Here is an 18,040-nt window from a genome sequence, read left to right as displayed (position 1 = left end):
GGTGCTAGGCGCCAGGTGGATGGACACGTAGTATGGCTCCGGCCCCTACTCATCCATATACACGAGCATCTCATCGAGATCTGCCTGCCTCCGCCTCTTGCAGACGACAACGCTTGGCCTCTGCCGATTCTGACCGGAGGGAATCGACGATTGCTTGCTACTCCGCCTGCAGATCCATGTCCCCAGCGTCCCCCACGTCCTCCCCATCCTCCTCCCACTCCTCGTCCAGCTCCTCCTCATGCTCTGCGTCGTCCCCGTCCTCCTCCACCTCCACCTCCTCCAAGTCCTCCTCCAGATCCACCACGCTGGAGGTAGTCCCACGACGATTCGTGCTTCGCGCCTTTCCTGGATCTGCTCAAGGAGCTGCAGCCAACGCTTCAACTTTAGATATGGGTAGCTCCTTACCAGGCCGCGTGGGGTCATGGCTACTACTGGTGGTGGACGGCGAGTGGGAAGTGGTGGCGGTGGCGAACGGGAGGGGGGAGGGGAATGTGGATGGACAATGTTTCGGTGTCGGCGGTCGGCTTAAATAGCCGGGCTAGAGCACTACGCGGCCTGTCGGAGCGGCGCCAAGCGGTGACGGAGGAGACGAGCTTTGGACCATCGGGTTTTGGAATGTTTTCGTGTGGGATCTGGTCTACGCAGCCTGCCTCCCTATATTTGCCTCATATTTGGACTGGATATGAGGGGTGCTAGTCAGTCCGGGCGTTTGAGGTCCATTTGAGGCGCCTGTCTGAGTAGTTTTTTTTGTGATCGGTCACTGACCGGGTGTCCGCTCGTGCTCGTATGAGGCAGGTTTGGGCGTCCGGCTGTAGACGCTCTGAATTGTGATAGTTTTTTTTCTTTGCGGCGGTTGCCTCAATTACGATAGTTTTTGGTTATTTACTCCACATGCACATATACTCGATACCATATCCCAAACTTCTACAAATGAGCTCACACATACGTATGCCAATGCCGTGAGCACAGGCACAGCAAACAAGAGCACTCTTCTCTTCTCTTCTCTTCTGTTGTCTCCTCTTCCACAAATGAGCTCACACATGTGTATGCCAATGGCGTGAGCACAGCAAACAAGACAAGAGCATCAATTCTTCTTCGCTTGTCTTCCTCTTGTCTTCACACAGGAGGCTAAAAATACACCAGGCTAAATTACAGGGATGTCCACCAACATCGCCGAGCCCCGAAACACAAAACCACCCTATTTATAACCCACGCCCTCCTAAGCAGGCGCCGGGAATTTCTTGGAACGAGAATGATCGGCGACAGCGCTCGCGCAACGAGATCGACCACCTCAGCGGAGGCACACATTCTGTCCATTGTTGCGACGAGCAGCTGACCGGTCGCGCGCTGCTGCGGTCGACACGACAGGAGGATCGATCGACCGATCCCACCGATAAGAGGAGCCCGCCGCCGCCGCCGGCCGGCCGGCCGCCCGTTGGTCTCCTCTTTCTTTTTCTTCATTTGCTTGCATGAGCAGAGGATGCGGGTGCTAGCCGAGGAGGAGGAGGACATGCTGCCGTCGACGCCGGGCAAGGTGAAGATCGAGCGGGCGGGTGCCATGACCCGGCAGCTGCACCGGTGCTTCGCCTCCACGGGCACCATGTTCCTGTGGGCGCTCTTCCTCGTGGCCATGACGGCCACGTACCTCAGCTTCCACTCCTTCGTCGACACCTCGTCGCGCTACTTCGCCGCGTCCTGGGGCGGCCTGCACTGGGAGCGGCAGATCCGCGCGTCGGCGTCGCCCCGCCGGCCGCCCGGGTCGGCGGAGGGCGCGGGGCTGTCCGTGCTGGTGACCGGCGCCGCCGGGTTCGTGGGCACGCACTGCTCGCTGGCCCTGCGGAAGCGCGGCGACGGCGTGGTCGGCATCGACAACTTCAACAAGTACTACGACCCGTCGCTGAAGAAGGCCCGGCGCGCGCTGCTGGCGTCGCACGGCGTGTTCGTGGTGGAGGGCGACATCAACGACGGCCGCCTGCTCACCAAGCTCTTCGACGTGGTGCCCTTCACGCACGTGCTCCACCTGGCGGCGCAGGCCGGGGTGCGGTACGCCATGGAGAACCCGGCGTCGTACGTCCACTCCAACATCGCGGGGCTGGTGTCGCTCCTGGAGGCGTGCAAGGAGGCGGACCCGCAGCCGGCCGTGGTGTGGGCGTCCTCCTCCTCCGTCTACGGGCTCAACGACGCGGTGCCCTTCTCGGAGGCGCACCGCACGGACCGGCCGGCGTCGCTCTACGCGGCCACCAAGAAGGCCGGCGAGGAGATCACCCACACATACAACCACATCTACGGCCTGTCCGTGACCGGCCTCCGCTTCTTCACCGTGTACGGACCCTGGGGGCGGCCGGACATGGCCTACTTCTCCTTCACCCGGAACATCCTCCAGGGGAAGCCGATCACCGTGTACCGGGGCAGGGACCACGTGGACCTCGCCCGGGACTTCACGTACATCGACGACATCGTGCGCGGGTGCCTGGCGTCGCTGGACACGGCGGGGCGGAGCACGGGGACGGGCGGGAGGAAGCGCGGGCCGGCGCCGTACAGGATCTTCAACCTGGGGAACACGGCGCCGGTGACGGTGCCGACGCTGGTGTCGATCCTGGAGCGGTACCTGCGGGTGAACGCGAAGAAGAACGTGGTGGAGATGCCCGGGAACGGGGACGTGCCCTTCACGCACGCCAACATCAGCCTGGCGCGGGAGCAGCTCGGGTACAAGCCCACCACCAGCCTCGAGATGGGGCTCAAGAAGTTCGTCCGGTGGTACCTCTCCTACTACGGGTACAACCGGGGCACGCAGGCATTCAACAACTTGTGATGACTCATGGTACATTAGCGTCGGTGTATGTATATGTAGTGCATATGTATGTATGTATGTATGTATGTATGTATGTATGTATGTTTTTTTTTTGTTTGTTTCTTCTTTTGCGTGGCTGGGTCCTCCACTCTCTGATCAGAAGACTGACCATTCTTGTTTCTTAATTTATGAGGAAATACGAGGAAAAAATCTTTTCTTAGACGAGGAGACCGGGCAAAGCGTTTGTTCTCAAGTGTGGTTATGTGTTGTTACTTTAAAAAAAAATTAGACAAACATCACACATTATATTAACCAATTAAGAGAGTACATAATACACACATATACGAGAATGGTGTTTTGGCTCTTAGGTGCATATGCATCCATTGTCGAAATACATATTTCGAAAAGTTGAAAAATTCGGAAAAAAAATCCCGCATGTATATCCAGACATTTTATGTGTGTGCAGAAGGTTTCGGTGAAAAACGACGTTTCTTGTGGCTTGTATAAAAAAGATAAAGAAATGCCTCGTGAATAGTTAGAATGAAGCATCAGAAATTGTATTTTTGTACACAAGCCACAAAAAATGTCATTTTTCACCGAAACCTTGTACACGCACATAAAATGTCCGGATATACACGTGGGATTTTTGTTCCGAACTTTTTAACTTTTCGAAATGTGTATTCCGATAATGGGTGCATATGCATCTAGGAGCCAAAGGCAATTACCGCACATATACAACATATTCTAGAGAGAGCAGGGATAGAACATGTGTCCTGGAGATTATGCAGAAAGAGCCCCAAGAAAAACAATATTACAATTGAGTCTCTAGGGGCCCCTGCAGATGACCAACACAGAAACAACCGTCGACCGCTAGCGTCACCTTGAAACTCGCCGGAAGAACAGGCGGTCTTTCACAATCCCATTATCCTGGCCAGCGCCATAGCCATAAAGGCGTTGAGAGCCGATGACCACGCATGTGGAACAGGCGCTTGTCGACGTGGCACGTCGGCTGGGGAATGTCCCGCGTCGTCCAGGATCTGGATCCGCCGTCGATGACAGGGACGAGAGTCGAATATGCTGCCACCAAACCTCCATGTTGGGGAACGCATTATTTCAAAAAAAATCTATGATCACACAAGATCTATCTAGGAGATGCATAGCAACAAGAGGGGGGAGTGTGTCTACGTACCCTCGTAGACCGTTAAGCGAAAGCGTTTATCAACGCGGTTGATGTAGTCGTACACCTTCACGATTCGTCCCGATCAAGTACCGAACGTACGGCATCTCCGCGTTTAGCACACGTTCAGCTCGATGACGTCCTCGCCTTCTTGATCCAGCAAGACGGGCGAAGTAGTAGATGAGTTCCGGCAGCACGACGGCGTGGTGACGGTGTTGGTGAAGAACAATCTCCGCAAGACTTTGCCAAGCACTACAGAAACTATGACGGAGAACAAACTAGAGGGGATGGGGTTGTCGGCACACGGCTTGGTGATTCTTGATGTGTTCCAGGTGCTAGCCTTGCCCCTCTATTTATATGTTGACCCCTGGGGTCGAAACTTGGAGTAAAAGCCTCCTCAAAGTCGGTTTCGCCCACAAGGAAGAGTCCTTCCCAGACTTCCAGGACCCGACGCCACGGTCCTTGGCGTCTGGCCTAGACGCCATGGGCCTAGGCGTCTGGGCCAGGGCCAGATGCCAGGGTCTCCGGCGTTTGGCCCCCTGGCCTTCGCAAAACACCTTTTGCACCGACCTAAAGCCCTATGGGCTTCACCCCTTGGCTGAACCATATCATCCTATATATCAATCTTTACCTCCAGACCATTCTGGAGCTCCTCGTCATGTTCGTGATCTCATCCGGGACTCCGAACAACATGCGGTCACCAACATACATAACTCATATAATACTATATCATCAACGAATGTTTAAGCGTGCGGACCCTACGGGTTCGAGAACTATGTAGACATGGCCGAGACACCTCTCTGATCAATAACCAATAGCAGAACCTGGATGCCCATATTGGTTCCTACATATTCTACGAAGATCTTTATCGGTCGAACCTTATGACAACATACATTATTCCCTTTGTCATCGGTATGTTACTTGCCCGAGATTCGATCGTCGGTATCCTCATACCTAGTTCAATCTCGTTACAGACAAGTCTCTTTACTCGTTCCGTAATACATCACCTCGTGACTAACTCCTTAGTAGTTTGCTTGCAAGCTTATGATGTGTACTACCGAGATGGCCCAGAGATACGTCTCCGATACTCGGAGTGACAAATCCTAATCTCGACCTATGCCAACCCAACAAACACCTTCGGAGATACCTGTAGAGCATCTTTATAATCACCCAGTTACGTTGTGACGTTTGATAGCACACAAGGAATTCCTCCGGTATCCGAGAGTTGCATAATCTCATAGTTTAAGAATATGTATTTGACATGAAGAAAGCAATAGCAATAAAATTGAACGGTCGACATGCTAAGCTAACGGATGGGTCTTTTCTATCACATCATTCTCTAATGATGTGATCTCGTTCATCAAATGATAACACATGTCCATGGCTAGGAAACTTAACCATCTTTGATTAACGAGCTAGTCAAGTAGAGGCACACTAGGGACTCTCTGTTTGTCTATGTATTCACACATGTACTAAGTTTCCGTTTAATACAATTCTAGCATGAATAATAAACATTTATCATGATATAAGTAAATATAAATAACAACTTTATTATTGCCTCTAGGGCATATTTCCTTCAGTCTCTCACTTGCACTGGAATCAATAATCTAGTTCACATCGTGATGTGATTTAACACTAATAGTTCACATCGTCATGTGACCAACACCCCAAGGGTTTACTAGAGTCAATAATCTAGTTCACATCGCTATATGATTAACAGCCAAAGAGTACTAAGGTGTGATCATGTTTTGCTTGTGAGAGAAGTATAGTCAACGGTTCTGTTACATTCAGAGCCGTATGTATTTTGCAAATATTCTAAGTCTACAATGCTCATGGAGCTACTCTAGCTAATTGCTCCCATTTTCAATATGTATCCAGATTGAGACTTAGAGTCATCCGGACCGGTGTAAAAGCTTGCATCGATGTAACTCTTTATGACGAACTCTTTATCACCTCCATAACCGAGAAATATTTCCTTAGTCCTCTTAGGTAACTAAGGATAACTTTGACCGCTATCTAGTGATCCACTCCTGGATCACTATCGTACCCCCTTTCCAAACTCATGGCAAGGTACATAACACAGCATGGCATACTTTATAGAACCTATGGTTGAGGCATATGGAATGACTTTCATTCTCTCTTTATCTTCTGCCGTGGACGGGTATTGAGTCTTACTCAACTTCATACCTTACAACTCAGGCAAGAACTCCTTTTTGACTGTTTCATTTTGAACTACTTTAAAAAACTTGTCAAGGTATGTACTCATTGAAAGAACTTATCAAGCGTCTTGATCTATATCTATAGATCCTGATGCTTCATATGTAAGCACCTTCACCGAGGTCTTTCTTTGAAAAACTCCTTTTAAACACTCCTTTATGCTTTCCAGAAAATTCTACATCATTTCCGATCAACAATATGTCATTCACATATACTTATCAGAAAGGCTGTAGTGCTCCCACTCACTTTCTTGTAAATACAGGCTTGACCGCAAGTCTGTATAAAATTATATGTTTTGATCACCTTATGAAAGCGTACATTCCAACTCCGAGATGCTTGCACCAGTCCATAGATGGATCGCTGGAGTTTGCACACTTTGTTAGCACCTTTAGGATTGACAAAACCTTCTTGTTGCATCATATACAACTTTTCTTTAAGAAATCCATTAAGAAATGTCGTTTTGACATCTATTTGCCAGATTTCATAAAATGTGGCAATTTCTAACATAATTCGGACAAACTTAAGCATCACTATGAGTGATAAAATTTTATCGTAGTCAACACCTTAAACTTGTCAAAAAAATTGCGACAATTCGAGCTTTGTAGATAGTAACACTACTATCAGCATCCATCTTCCTCTTGAAGATCCATTTATTCTTATTGGCTTGCCGATCATAGGGCAAGTCAATCAAAGTCCATACTTTGTTTTCGTACATGGATCTCATCTCAGATTTCATGGCCTCAAGCCATTTCGCGGAATCTGGGCTCATCATCGCTTCCTCATAGTTCATAGGTTTGTCATGGTCTAGTAACATGACTTCCAGAAAGGATTACCGTACCACTCTGGTGCGGACCATACTCTGGTTGACCTACGAGGTTCGGCAGTAACTTGATCTGAAGTTTCATGATCATCATCATTAGCTTCCTCATTAATTGGTGTAGGAATCACTGGAACTGATTTCTGTGATGAACTACTTACCAATTCGGGAGAATGTACAATTGCCTCATCAAGTTCTACATTCCTCTCACTCACTTCTTTCGAGAGAAACTTCTTCTCTAGAAAGGATCCATTCTTAGCAACGAATATCTTGCCTTCGGATCTGTGATAGAATGTGTACCCAACAGTTTCCTTTGGGTATCCTATGAAGACGCATTTCTCCGATTTGGGTTTGAGCTTATCAGGTTGAAACTTTTTCACATAAGCATCACAGCCTCAAACTTTAAGAAACAATAGCTTAGGTTTCTTGCTAAACCACAGTTCATATGGTGTCGTCTCAAAGGATTTAGATGGTGCCCTATTTAATGTGAATGCAATTGTCTCTAATGCATAATCCCAAAACGATAGTGGTAAATCGGTAAGAGACATCATGGATCGCACCATATCTAATAAAGTATGGTTATGACGTTCAAACACACCATTGCGTTGTGGTGTTCCACGTGGCGTGAGTTGCGAAACTATTCCACATTGTTTCAAATGAAGACCAAACTCGTAACTCAAATATTTCGTCTCCGTGATCAGATCATAGAAACTTTATTTTCTTGTTACAATGATTTTCCACTTCACTCTGAAATTCTTTGAACTTTTCAAATGTTTCAGACTTATGCTTCATCAGTAGATATACCCATATCTGATAAAATCATCTGTGAAGGTCAGAAAATAACGATACCTGCCGCGAGCCTCAACACTCATCGGATCGCATGCATCAGTATGTATTATTTCCAATAAGTCAGTTGCTCGCTCCATTGTTCTGGAGAACGGAGTCTTAGTCATCTTGCCCATGAGGCATGGTTTGCAAGCATCAAGTGATTCATAATCAAGTGATTCCAAAATCCCATCAGCATGGAGTTTCTTCATGCGCTTTACACCAATATGACCTAAACGGCAGTGCCACAAATATGTTGCACTATCATTATCAACTTTGCATCTTTTGGCATCAATATTATGAATATGTGTATCAACACGATCGAGATTCAATAAACCATTTATTTTGAGTGTATGACCATAGAAGGTTTTATTCATGTAAATAGAATAACAATTATTCTTTGACTTAAATGAATAACCAATTGCAATAAACATGACCCAATCATATTATGCTCAACACAAACACCAAATAACATTTATTTTAGGTTCAACACTAATCCCGAAGGTAAAGGGAGTGTGCAATGGTGATCTTATCAACCTTGGAATCACTTCCAACACACATCACCACCTCGCCCTCAACTAGTCTCTGTTCATTTTGTAACTCCTGCTTCAAGTTATAGCAACTGAACCAGTATCAAATACCCAGGGGCTACTAAGAACACTAGTAAAGTACACATCAATAACATGTATATCATATATACTTTTGTTCACTTTGCCATCCTTCTTATCCGCCAAGTATTTAGGGCAGTTCCACTTCCAGTGACCATTTCCTTTGCAGTAGAAGCACTTAGTTTTAGGCTTGGGTCTGGCTTTGGGCTTCTTAATAGGAGTGGCAACTTGCTTTCCATTATTCTTGAAGTTCTCTTTCTTTCCCTTGCCCTTTTACTTGAAACTAGTGGTCTTGTCAACCATCAACACTTGATGCTTTTCTTGATTTCTAGCATTGCTGTTTTCAGCATCGCGAAGAGCTCGAGGAATCATTTTCGTCATCCCTTGCATATTATAGTCCATCACGAAGTTCCAGTAACTTGGTGATAGTGACTAGAGAACTCTATCAATCACTATTTTATCTGGAAGATTAACTCCCACTTGATTCAAGCGATTGTAGTACTCAGACATTCTAAGCACATGCTTACTGGTTGAGCTATTCTCCTCCATCTGGTAGGCAAAATACTTGTCAGAGATCTCATACCTCTCGACTCGGGCATGAGTCTGAAATACCAATTTCAACTCTTGGAACATCTTATATGCTCCGTGGCGTTCAAAACATTTTTGAAGTCTTCTAAGCCATAAAGTATGGTGCACTAAACTATCAAGTAGTCATCATACCGAGCTTGTCAAACGTTCATAACGTCTCAATCTGGTCCTGCAATAGGTCTGTCACCTAGCAGTGCATCAAGGACATAATTCTTCTGTGCAGCAATGAGGATAATCCTCAGATCACGGACCAAGTCCGCATCATTGCTACTATCATCTTTCAACTTATTTTTCTCTAGGAACATATCAAAAAATAAACAGGGAACTACATCGCAAGCTATTGATCTACAACATAATTTGCAAATACTATTAGGACTAAGTTCATGATAAATTTAAGTTCAATTAATCATATTACTTAACAACTCCCACTTAGATAGACATCCCTCGGGTCATCTAAATGATCCCGTGATCCATATCTACTAAACCATGTCTGATCATCACGTGAGATGGAGTAATTTTCAATGGTGAACATCACTATGTTGATCATATCTACTATATGATTCACGCTCGACCTTTTGGTCTCAGTGTTCCAAGGCCATATCTGCATATGCTAGGCTCGTCAAGTTTAACCCGAGTATTCTGCATATGCAAAACTTGCTTGCACCCATTGTATGTGAGCGTAGAGCTTATCACACCCGATCATCACGTGGTGTCTCAGCACGAAGAACTGTCGCAACGGTGCATACTCAGGAAGAACACTTATAGCTTGAAATTTAATGAGAGATCATCTTATAATGCTACCGCCGTACAAAGAAAAATAAGATGCATAAGAGATAAAACATCACATGCAATCAAAATAAGTGATATGATATGACCATCATCATCTTGTGCCTTTGATCTCCATCTCCAAAGCACCGTCATGATCACCATTGTCACCGGCTTGACACCTTGATCTCCATCATAGCGTCGTTGGCATCTCGCCAACTATTGCTTCTACGACTATCGCTACCGCTTAGTGATAAAGTAAAGCAATTACATGGCGATTGCATTTCACATAATAAAGCGACAACCATATGGCTCCTGCTAGTTGCCGATAATTGTTACAAAACATGATCATCTCATACAATAATTTATATCTCATCACGTCTTGACCATATCACATCACAACATGCCTTGCAAAAACAAGTTAGACGTCCTATACTTTGTTGTTGCAAGTTTTACGTGGCTGCTACGGGCTTCTAGCAAGAACCGTTCTTACCTACGCATCAAAACCACAATGATTTTTCATCAAGTGTGCTGTTTTAACCTTCAACAAGGACCGGGCGTAGTCAAACTTGATTCAACTAAAGTTGGAGAAACAGACACCCACTAGCCACCTATGTGCAAAGCACGTCGGTAGAACCAGTCTCAAGAACAAGATCATGTAATGTCGGTCTGGGCCACTTCATCCAACAATACCGCCAAATCAAAGTAAGACGTTGCTGGTAAGAAGCATGACTATTATCGCCCACAACTCATTTGTGTTCTACTTGTGCATATAACATCTACGCATAGACCTGGCTCGGATGCCACTGTTGGGGAACGTAGTATTTCAAAAATTTCCTACGATCACGCAAGATCTATCTAGGAGATGCATAACAATGAGAGGGGAGAGTGTGTCTACATACCCTCGTAGACCGTTAAGCGGAAGCGTTTATCAACGCGGTTGATGTAGTAATACACCTTCACGATTCGTCTCGATAAAGTACCGAATGTAAGGCACCTCCGCGTTCAGCACACGTTTAGCTCGATGACGTCCTCGCCTTCTTGATCCAGCAAGACGGGCGAAGTAGTAGATGAGTTCCGGCAGCACGACGGCATGGTGACGGTGTTGGTGAAGAACAATCTCCGCAGGGCTTTGCCAAGCACTATAGAAACTATGGCGGATGATAAACTAGAGGGGACCGGGTTGCCGGCACACGGCTTGGTGATTCTTGATGTGTTCCAGGTGCTAGCCCTGCCCCTCTATTTATATGTTGAGCCCTGGGGTCGAAACTTGGAGTAAAAGTCTCCTCAAAGTCGGTTTTGCCCGCAAGGAAGAGTCCTTCTCGGACTCCCAGGGCCAGACGCCAGGGTCTCGGCGTTTGGCCCCATGGCCTCCGCAAAACTCCTTTTGCACCGACTTAAAGCCATGTGGGCTTCACCCCTTGCCCGAACCATACCATCCTATATATCAATCTTTACCTCTAGACCATTCCGGAGCTCCTCGTCATGTTCGTGAACTCATCCGGGACTCCGAACAACATTCGGTCACCAACATACATAACTCATATAATACTATATCGTCAACGAACGTTTAAGCGTGCGGACCCTACGGGTTCGAGAACTATGTAGACATGACTGAGACACCTCGCTGGTCAATAACCAACAGCGAAACCTGGATGCCCATATTGGTTCCTACATATTCTACGAAGATCTTTATCGGTCGAACCTTATGACAACATACATTATTCCCTTTGTCATCGGTATGTTACTTGCCCGAGATTCGATCATCGGTATCCTCATACCTAGTTCAATCTCGTTACAGGCAAGTCTCTTTACTTGTTCCGTAATACATCACCTCATGACTAACTCCTTAGTCATTTGCTTGCAAGCTTATGATGTGTATTACCGAGAGGGCCTAGAGATACGTCTCCGATACTCGGAGTGACAAATCCTAATCTCGATCTATGCCAATCCAACAAACACCTCACAAGGAATTCGTCCGGTATCCGGGAGTTGCATAATCTCATAGTTCAAGGAATATGTATTTGACATGAAGAAAGCAATAGCAATAAAACTGAACAATCAACATGCTAAGCTAACGGATGGGTCTTGTCCATCACATCATTCTCTAATGATGTGATCTTGTTCATCAAATGACAACACATGTTCATGGCTAGGAAACTTAACCATCTTTGATTAATGAGCTAGTCAAGTAGAGGCACACTAGGGACTCTCTGTTTGTCTATGTATTCACACATGTACTAAGTTTTCGGTTAATACAATTCTAGCATGAATAATAAACATTTATCATGATATAAGTAAATATAAATAACAAGTTTATTATTGCCTCTAGGGCATATTTCCTTCACTCCATACTTGCTCCAAGAACATGAACAACTTCCTGTTGTAGGCGTTGAAAGCAGCAGCAACCCAACACGAACAGGCAGACAAAGCTCGACACTCCCAATGAACGAGGGGCACACGAGACCATCTGATCCTTAACGCCGCCGTGGGGAGCATCTTTGTGGTGAAGGATAATCTGAGGAAACATTATTCGAAATGGCGATGCCCTCACCACAACAACACCTCCACACGAAGACCTACCCCTAATGTATGAACTACCAGGGAGGGCACCGGGAGCCCACCCCCTCCTCCAGCCGCCGGAGTAGTGGACAGAGGAGGGCGGACGTCGTCGACTCGCCGGAGATCACAAGGAATAAACCGTCGCCCAACTATCGCCTCTCTCATGAAATGGGAGTGGGAAGCTAGCAGGAGAGGGCCACTGTTATGTGGAGTTATTAAACAGCCCTGGCGCTTCCAGCGGGCAGGAAAATGGGCAAGCGCGCTATGTGTTGTTATTGTGATTGTGAAGTACTAATTTCATATTACCTCTCTCAAATTATTTGCCAAGCCAACTAATTTGGGACGAAGGGAGTAGTATTTATTAAAGAAGCGAACTCGAACCAGCGCTAACATATGAAATTCAAAATTCTTTTCTTGGCAAGGAGAACGTGCAAGCGTTTTTATCACTATGTTTTCTTTCTAAACACCAATTATAATATCCATACACACGAATACTCACACCACCACACACGTACGACCGCACAACGCATATTAAAGACTAGGTTGGAGTTTGCTCTTGCTTTGAACTAATTTGATATATGTAGTCTTCCGGGCAAAACCTCCAAGCTTGTCAGAAGTCATCATCTTATAAAAAAGCCAGGGCTAGCATAAGAAATGCGAAATTCCTCTTTAGGCTTGTCAGAAGTCATTGCCATATAACAAAAAGGTGGCAAAATCATGAAAAAGGCGTTTAACTTTGCATTCCATTCACAACCCATATCTCCACCATCCCAACCTGCCCATGATGCATGTGAGAAAGCTGACAAGGGCCCGCTAGGACCTAGGGTAGTCATGCCAGGTAGTAGGTGGAGCTGTAGCTATTTGCTTTATCTCTCTTCGGCTATAGAATTAACTCCTCTGATTCCCCCCCCCCACCCACCCCTCAGTCAAAAAATCTTGTGATTATCTCTCTAGCCTATGTTGCAAGAAGTAATACAAACGTGAACCAAATATCTTGTCGTTTAAATTGTTCTGAAAGAAGTTCTTTAAATAGTTTCAAAGTGAACCAAACTTTGTTAAATTAATATTTGAACTTTGCCATGAAAAATAGAAGTTTTGAAAAACTCCGGCACCTCGTAACTTTGGAAATTAGTTAGAGAACTTTATGAACACTTTCTTGGGACTTTATCATCAAACCTCAAAGAACTTTGGGTTTTTACTGATTTTTCAAAAGTCCTTCTGTTTTTCATAGCAAAGTTCAGACACATGTTTCATAGAGTTCTTAAGAAATTTATACTTGTGATAAAGTCCCAACAAGATCTTCATATAGATTGCACACGCATGATTTTTTAGCGCTTTTACTACATAATTAATGGTTTCGTTCGTTAACATGTAATAATCCCATCGTAATTAGCAACGTTAATTATGGATGCTAGAAAAATCATGGGTTTGCTTGCCACCTAAACACGAGCATGGAGCGAAAAGGACGGAGGGCATTCCTAGCAAGAAATTAATCTATAACCCAGGGCCCCACATGCGGTAAAATAATAATAAATATGGTGGTTGCATGGCTGGCCCAACTGACTGGACTGCATTCCCGATGAGTGGCTGCGATTCCCGCTGCATACGGAACGCGAACGTAGAAAACCGCTTTCGCAAAATCGATAATACATGGAGTAACACCAATGTCTTTATTTTATCGAAGTCGGTGGGGTGAATTTTTTGATCTCTGAGTCAGAGGGTAGTGGTCTTTCTGGAAAACAAAATGATGGGGAAATTAAAGAGGGGATAGGAACACTAGCTATTTCAAAGTTGTAGCTATTCGAAGACATAAGGAAAAAAACAATATCGTGTTTGTGTTAGAAATCAGTAATGGCTCTATTTACTCTATTTTTCACATGCTGAAAGTTGCTCTGAATACAACAAAACCACATTTGGCTTTGAAACTATACCTAATATTCACCTTACTAAATCTTTTATGTTCCCTTGATAACCTTGTTTTATGATAATTCTCTCCCCCAAGCCCCTTTGTATGACAAAAAATGCTAGATTTCATGGCCATAGTTACAGACTTTGAAAATGGTTCTTTAGATGCGTCCAGATTAATTATCTCTACTATTACTCTTATATTAAGGAAATGGTGCCAAAGCAACAAAAAATTCAAACAATTAGCTTCTGGAACTATTGTTTTAAGATCATCACTAAAACCATGACTAATAAGATTTCTCCTTGGGTGATAGATATATTTCTTCTAATTAAAATGCTTTCATTAGATGTAGGTTTATTCTTCAAATTGTCAGTTTAAATTGTTCTCTACGACAAATCACTTTTGTCATAAATAATCTGTTTAGTGTCATAGAATGGCACTTAACTCAACATGGTTGCTCACCAACTTAAATTTTGTTTTGTCGCCACAATATGTTACGGAGTTTCATGTCTCAGTAAAGCTAGCTATCCATGCAAAAAACGCAAACCTCGGGCTAAGTACAGTTACCATGGAAAGCTATACAATGATGAAACTTTATTGTCTTCCGGAGTAGGGCTTTACCGAATAGGGCCTTACGAATCATGTTAATTGATATTTTCTAGGACCATTCGAGATTTTACTAAAGTGTGGAGATGTATATTCGATATATATACATTCTAGGGCATGCCTGGTTAGATTCTTATTAGATTCTAGTTCGTTTGCCAAACTAAAAATGATCCTGGTTAGAATCTTGGCCGTTTTGCTTCTTTCCGGAGAGGAAGAAGTACATCAACCGATCCAAGCAACCACCTTAAATTAGTACTCCCTCCGTTTCTGTGCAAGTCAAACTTGTGTATGTTTGATCAAGATTATAAAATAAAATATCAACATCTACAATACAAAATAAATAAATATGGAAAAACTTTTCAAGATCGATCTAGTGATAAATTTTTTGTATTATAGATATTGATATTCTTTTCTAAAAGCTTGATCAAACATGCACATATTTGACTTTTGAAAAAACTAACACACCTTATATTTTGGAACTGAGGGAGTATTGCGCATCTTAAAGCAATTTTTTCATAACACTTGAGCCTGAACTTAACTTAAAATACCAAACCATTTAATATCAGCGACTGTAACTTTTTGCATGAACTGAAGCGACAAATCTTTAGCCATTCTTGCAGCACAAATCTCTGTGAGAGGGTTGATGGTGAAACTAGGCCACCACAAGAAAATTCTAGGTCTCAAGGTACATTGGCTAGTAGTGATCAAATACGCATTCAACAATGTCTAGCATATGGTACAATTGAAGCAACGACTAATGTTGAACCTACACATGTAAGGAAGTGCCGCCCTTCCGAAGTTCTCATTCACTGTACCAAAAGTAGAGCCAAGGAATTGGTTAGGACAATTGCCACTTTGCCAGCACACAAAAGAAGAAAAAGAAAAACTTGCAATCAATCATGTGAAAATTTCCATTTCGATTTTTTTTGACTTGGATTCACAATATTTATTTTATATTTGCTTCCTTGAATTTTCTAAGAAATGTTTACGACTAGCATGTGGAGACGCGGGATACTTCAGTTTCTGGATGGATCAACTTGGAGATGCTACCATGAGCTATATTCAACTGATAAGGACAATGTTACTAGTGGGGTATGTGATGCATGAGTTATGCCATTTTAATTCATACTGGTGTGGTCTTTTTGAGGACTTGATACAATGTAGGAACTCCAAGAGAGCGGCTAAATGGCTCCCAAGCTCATCCGCTCCTATGCATGAATAGAAAATCAAAAGAAATACTAGAAAAATTCAAAAATATCCGGGGTGGGGGTTGTATGGAAGATGTTTTAGTGCATTGGGGTCTGTGCCAAATTTTAGCTCATTTCGACATCTGAGCAGCTCTCAGCAAAAAAATTGGGGTTTGTGAGAAAACTTATCGTTCGTGCACTACTTGGGACCGTTTTTTTTTTGCTGAGAATTGTTCAGATGTACAAATGCACTGAAATTTGGCACGGACCTCATGCACTAAAATATCTTTCATAGAAAAGACATATTTTTTATTTTTTTTGGTTTTATTGTTCACCGAGATCAGATAAGCTCGGGAACCGAAATAGATACCGGGTAAAACTACTCCTTATAATAAATGTGTTGCGTCCATCTCTCGACGCAAGAGGCCGGCGGTGCTCTCTCGCGTCTGAAAAAAACATGAACTATGACTCACAAGTCATAATGGAAACTATTCATGTCGATTTGGTGTTTGAACTTTGAACCAAAGAACACAAATACTTGGCGTTTTTTATCTTTAACTTTTGCAACAGAGTTGACATAAAAAGCCTATGTCTTAAAATTATACGCAAAATGACTAAACTCAAACGAGCGACTTGTTAGTGAGGCTAACAGCACGATTGTCGTCGACATGCATCCACACAAAAGCTAGTGTCTAATCAAGAAATAAATAATAAGAAGAAAAGCAAAAGCCGTATCATTAGTACATACCAGCAGGCTCGTAGTTGCAACTTATGAAGACGCCGCGACCGTGGTCGCAGATGGCACGTGCGCAGCCGATCTTGGTTGAGTCCGGCCACACGACCTGAACGTACTCCCTCGCCGCCGGCGCCGTCCACGCATCCAAAGCATCCCCCGCGTTCCATGCCTTTTCCGGCGAGCCATGGAACTGGAAGAGATTCTCGCCATACCTGTGGTGGCCGGGTACGTTGACGTAGCCGGCGCCGTCCGGGCTACGTAGCCCACAGCCGCGCTCAGTGCGCTTCCCTGCTTCCCGCGCCATCTCGTCGTCCCACGCCACCGGTCGCGCGCCGGCCGCACTGCGCGCCGCGTTGTGGAGCCCGACGTAGTCCTCCGGGGAGTTCTGGGCGAGCGCGGCGACCAGGACCGCAGCCGAAATGGCCACGGAGATGGCTAGCTTCTGTGTTGCCATGATGACCGTACCACCCCAGGTCGCCGGACACACTATTGTAACTGACTGACGTGTGTGGTTGTGTGATTGTGTCTTTGCAGATTAACTGAGGTCTTCCTCGAGCTTTGATATCGATCGAGCTAACAGGCACGTCTTACCAACTTTGTATAGGCCCCTATCGACGTAGAAAACACTTTTATTAAGCCTCCACTTGAGCTGTTTGCTCAAACTCTAAATATCTCCTCTTGAACTTAGAAGACTTGACCTCGGTTTAGCAACTGATCATTCAAATTTAGGAGAAGCGGACAAGAAACTACCAGTCGGCCACATGCATCGTTCATCCCCTCGGGTACACTAGGCCCCCCCTTTTTTTTTTGAGAAGAGTACACTAGGTCACTAGGCCTCATGTGCAAACAAACTTGAAACCTGAGTTTATCATGACTAGCTAGGGTCAAGCACTACCATGATGCAAAGATTAAATTTGTCACCGTAAAATAAGCAGAAACATCCAAAATGCTAGTGGCAAACTAAGAAAAAAGAACCCATTCAATCAAAAACTGCGCAATACTTTGTCTTGCACACATACCAAGGTTTGAAACAGACTAAACTACCCACAAGACTTGTCTTTGAGATTTTATCAAATCATACACTATATTTGGCTGTATAAGCGCCAAATAGGATATACCCTTTGCCTGAGTTAGGGTTTGGCACTGTTTTCTTCATTGGATTTTTTCAGGGATTAGTTTTCTTGCGGTAGGGAAGGGTTTGTTAGGGGGTTTATACTTTTTCTTCTACTTGTCTTGGTTTTCTTTCTTTTACATT

The 18,040-nt window shown here is 44.6% G+C and overlaps 2 protein-coding genes across 2 annotated transcripts; one reads left to right on the top strand and one right to left on the bottom strand.

Annotated features, from left to right (window-relative positions):
- The first annotated feature begins 1,238 nt into the window (after positions 1-1,238).
- LOC123151344 (UDP-glucuronate 4-epimerase 1-like) lies at positions 1,239-3,011 on the top strand. The gene has a single exon (XM_044571071.1). The coding sequence runs from the start codon at positions 1,481-1,483 to the stop codon at positions 2,810-2,812; it is 1,332 nt and encodes a 443-aa protein (XP_044427006.1). The 5' UTR covers positions 1,239-1,480; the 3' UTR covers positions 2,813-3,011.
- Positions 3,012-16,786: 13,775 nt separating this feature from the next.
- LOC123153127 (pathogenesis-related protein 1-like) lies at positions 16,787-17,239 on the bottom strand. The gene has a single exon (XM_044572396.1). The coding sequence runs from the start codon at positions 17,237-17,239 to the stop codon at positions 16,787-16,789; it is 453 nt and encodes a 150-aa protein (XP_044428331.1).
- Between the last annotated feature and the right edge of the window lie 801 nt (positions 17,240-18,040).

The sequence above is a fragment of the Triticum aestivum genome, chromosome 7A (assembly GCF_018294505.1).
Source record: "Triticum aestivum cultivar Chinese Spring chromosome 7A, IWGSC CS RefSeq v2.1, whole genome shotgun sequence".
Lineage (NCBI taxonomy): Eukaryota > Viridiplantae > Streptophyta > Magnoliopsida > Poales > Poaceae > Triticum > Triticum aestivum.
Note: the sequence above shows the minus strand (reverse complement) of the source record. Positions and strands in the feature narration are given on the sequence as shown.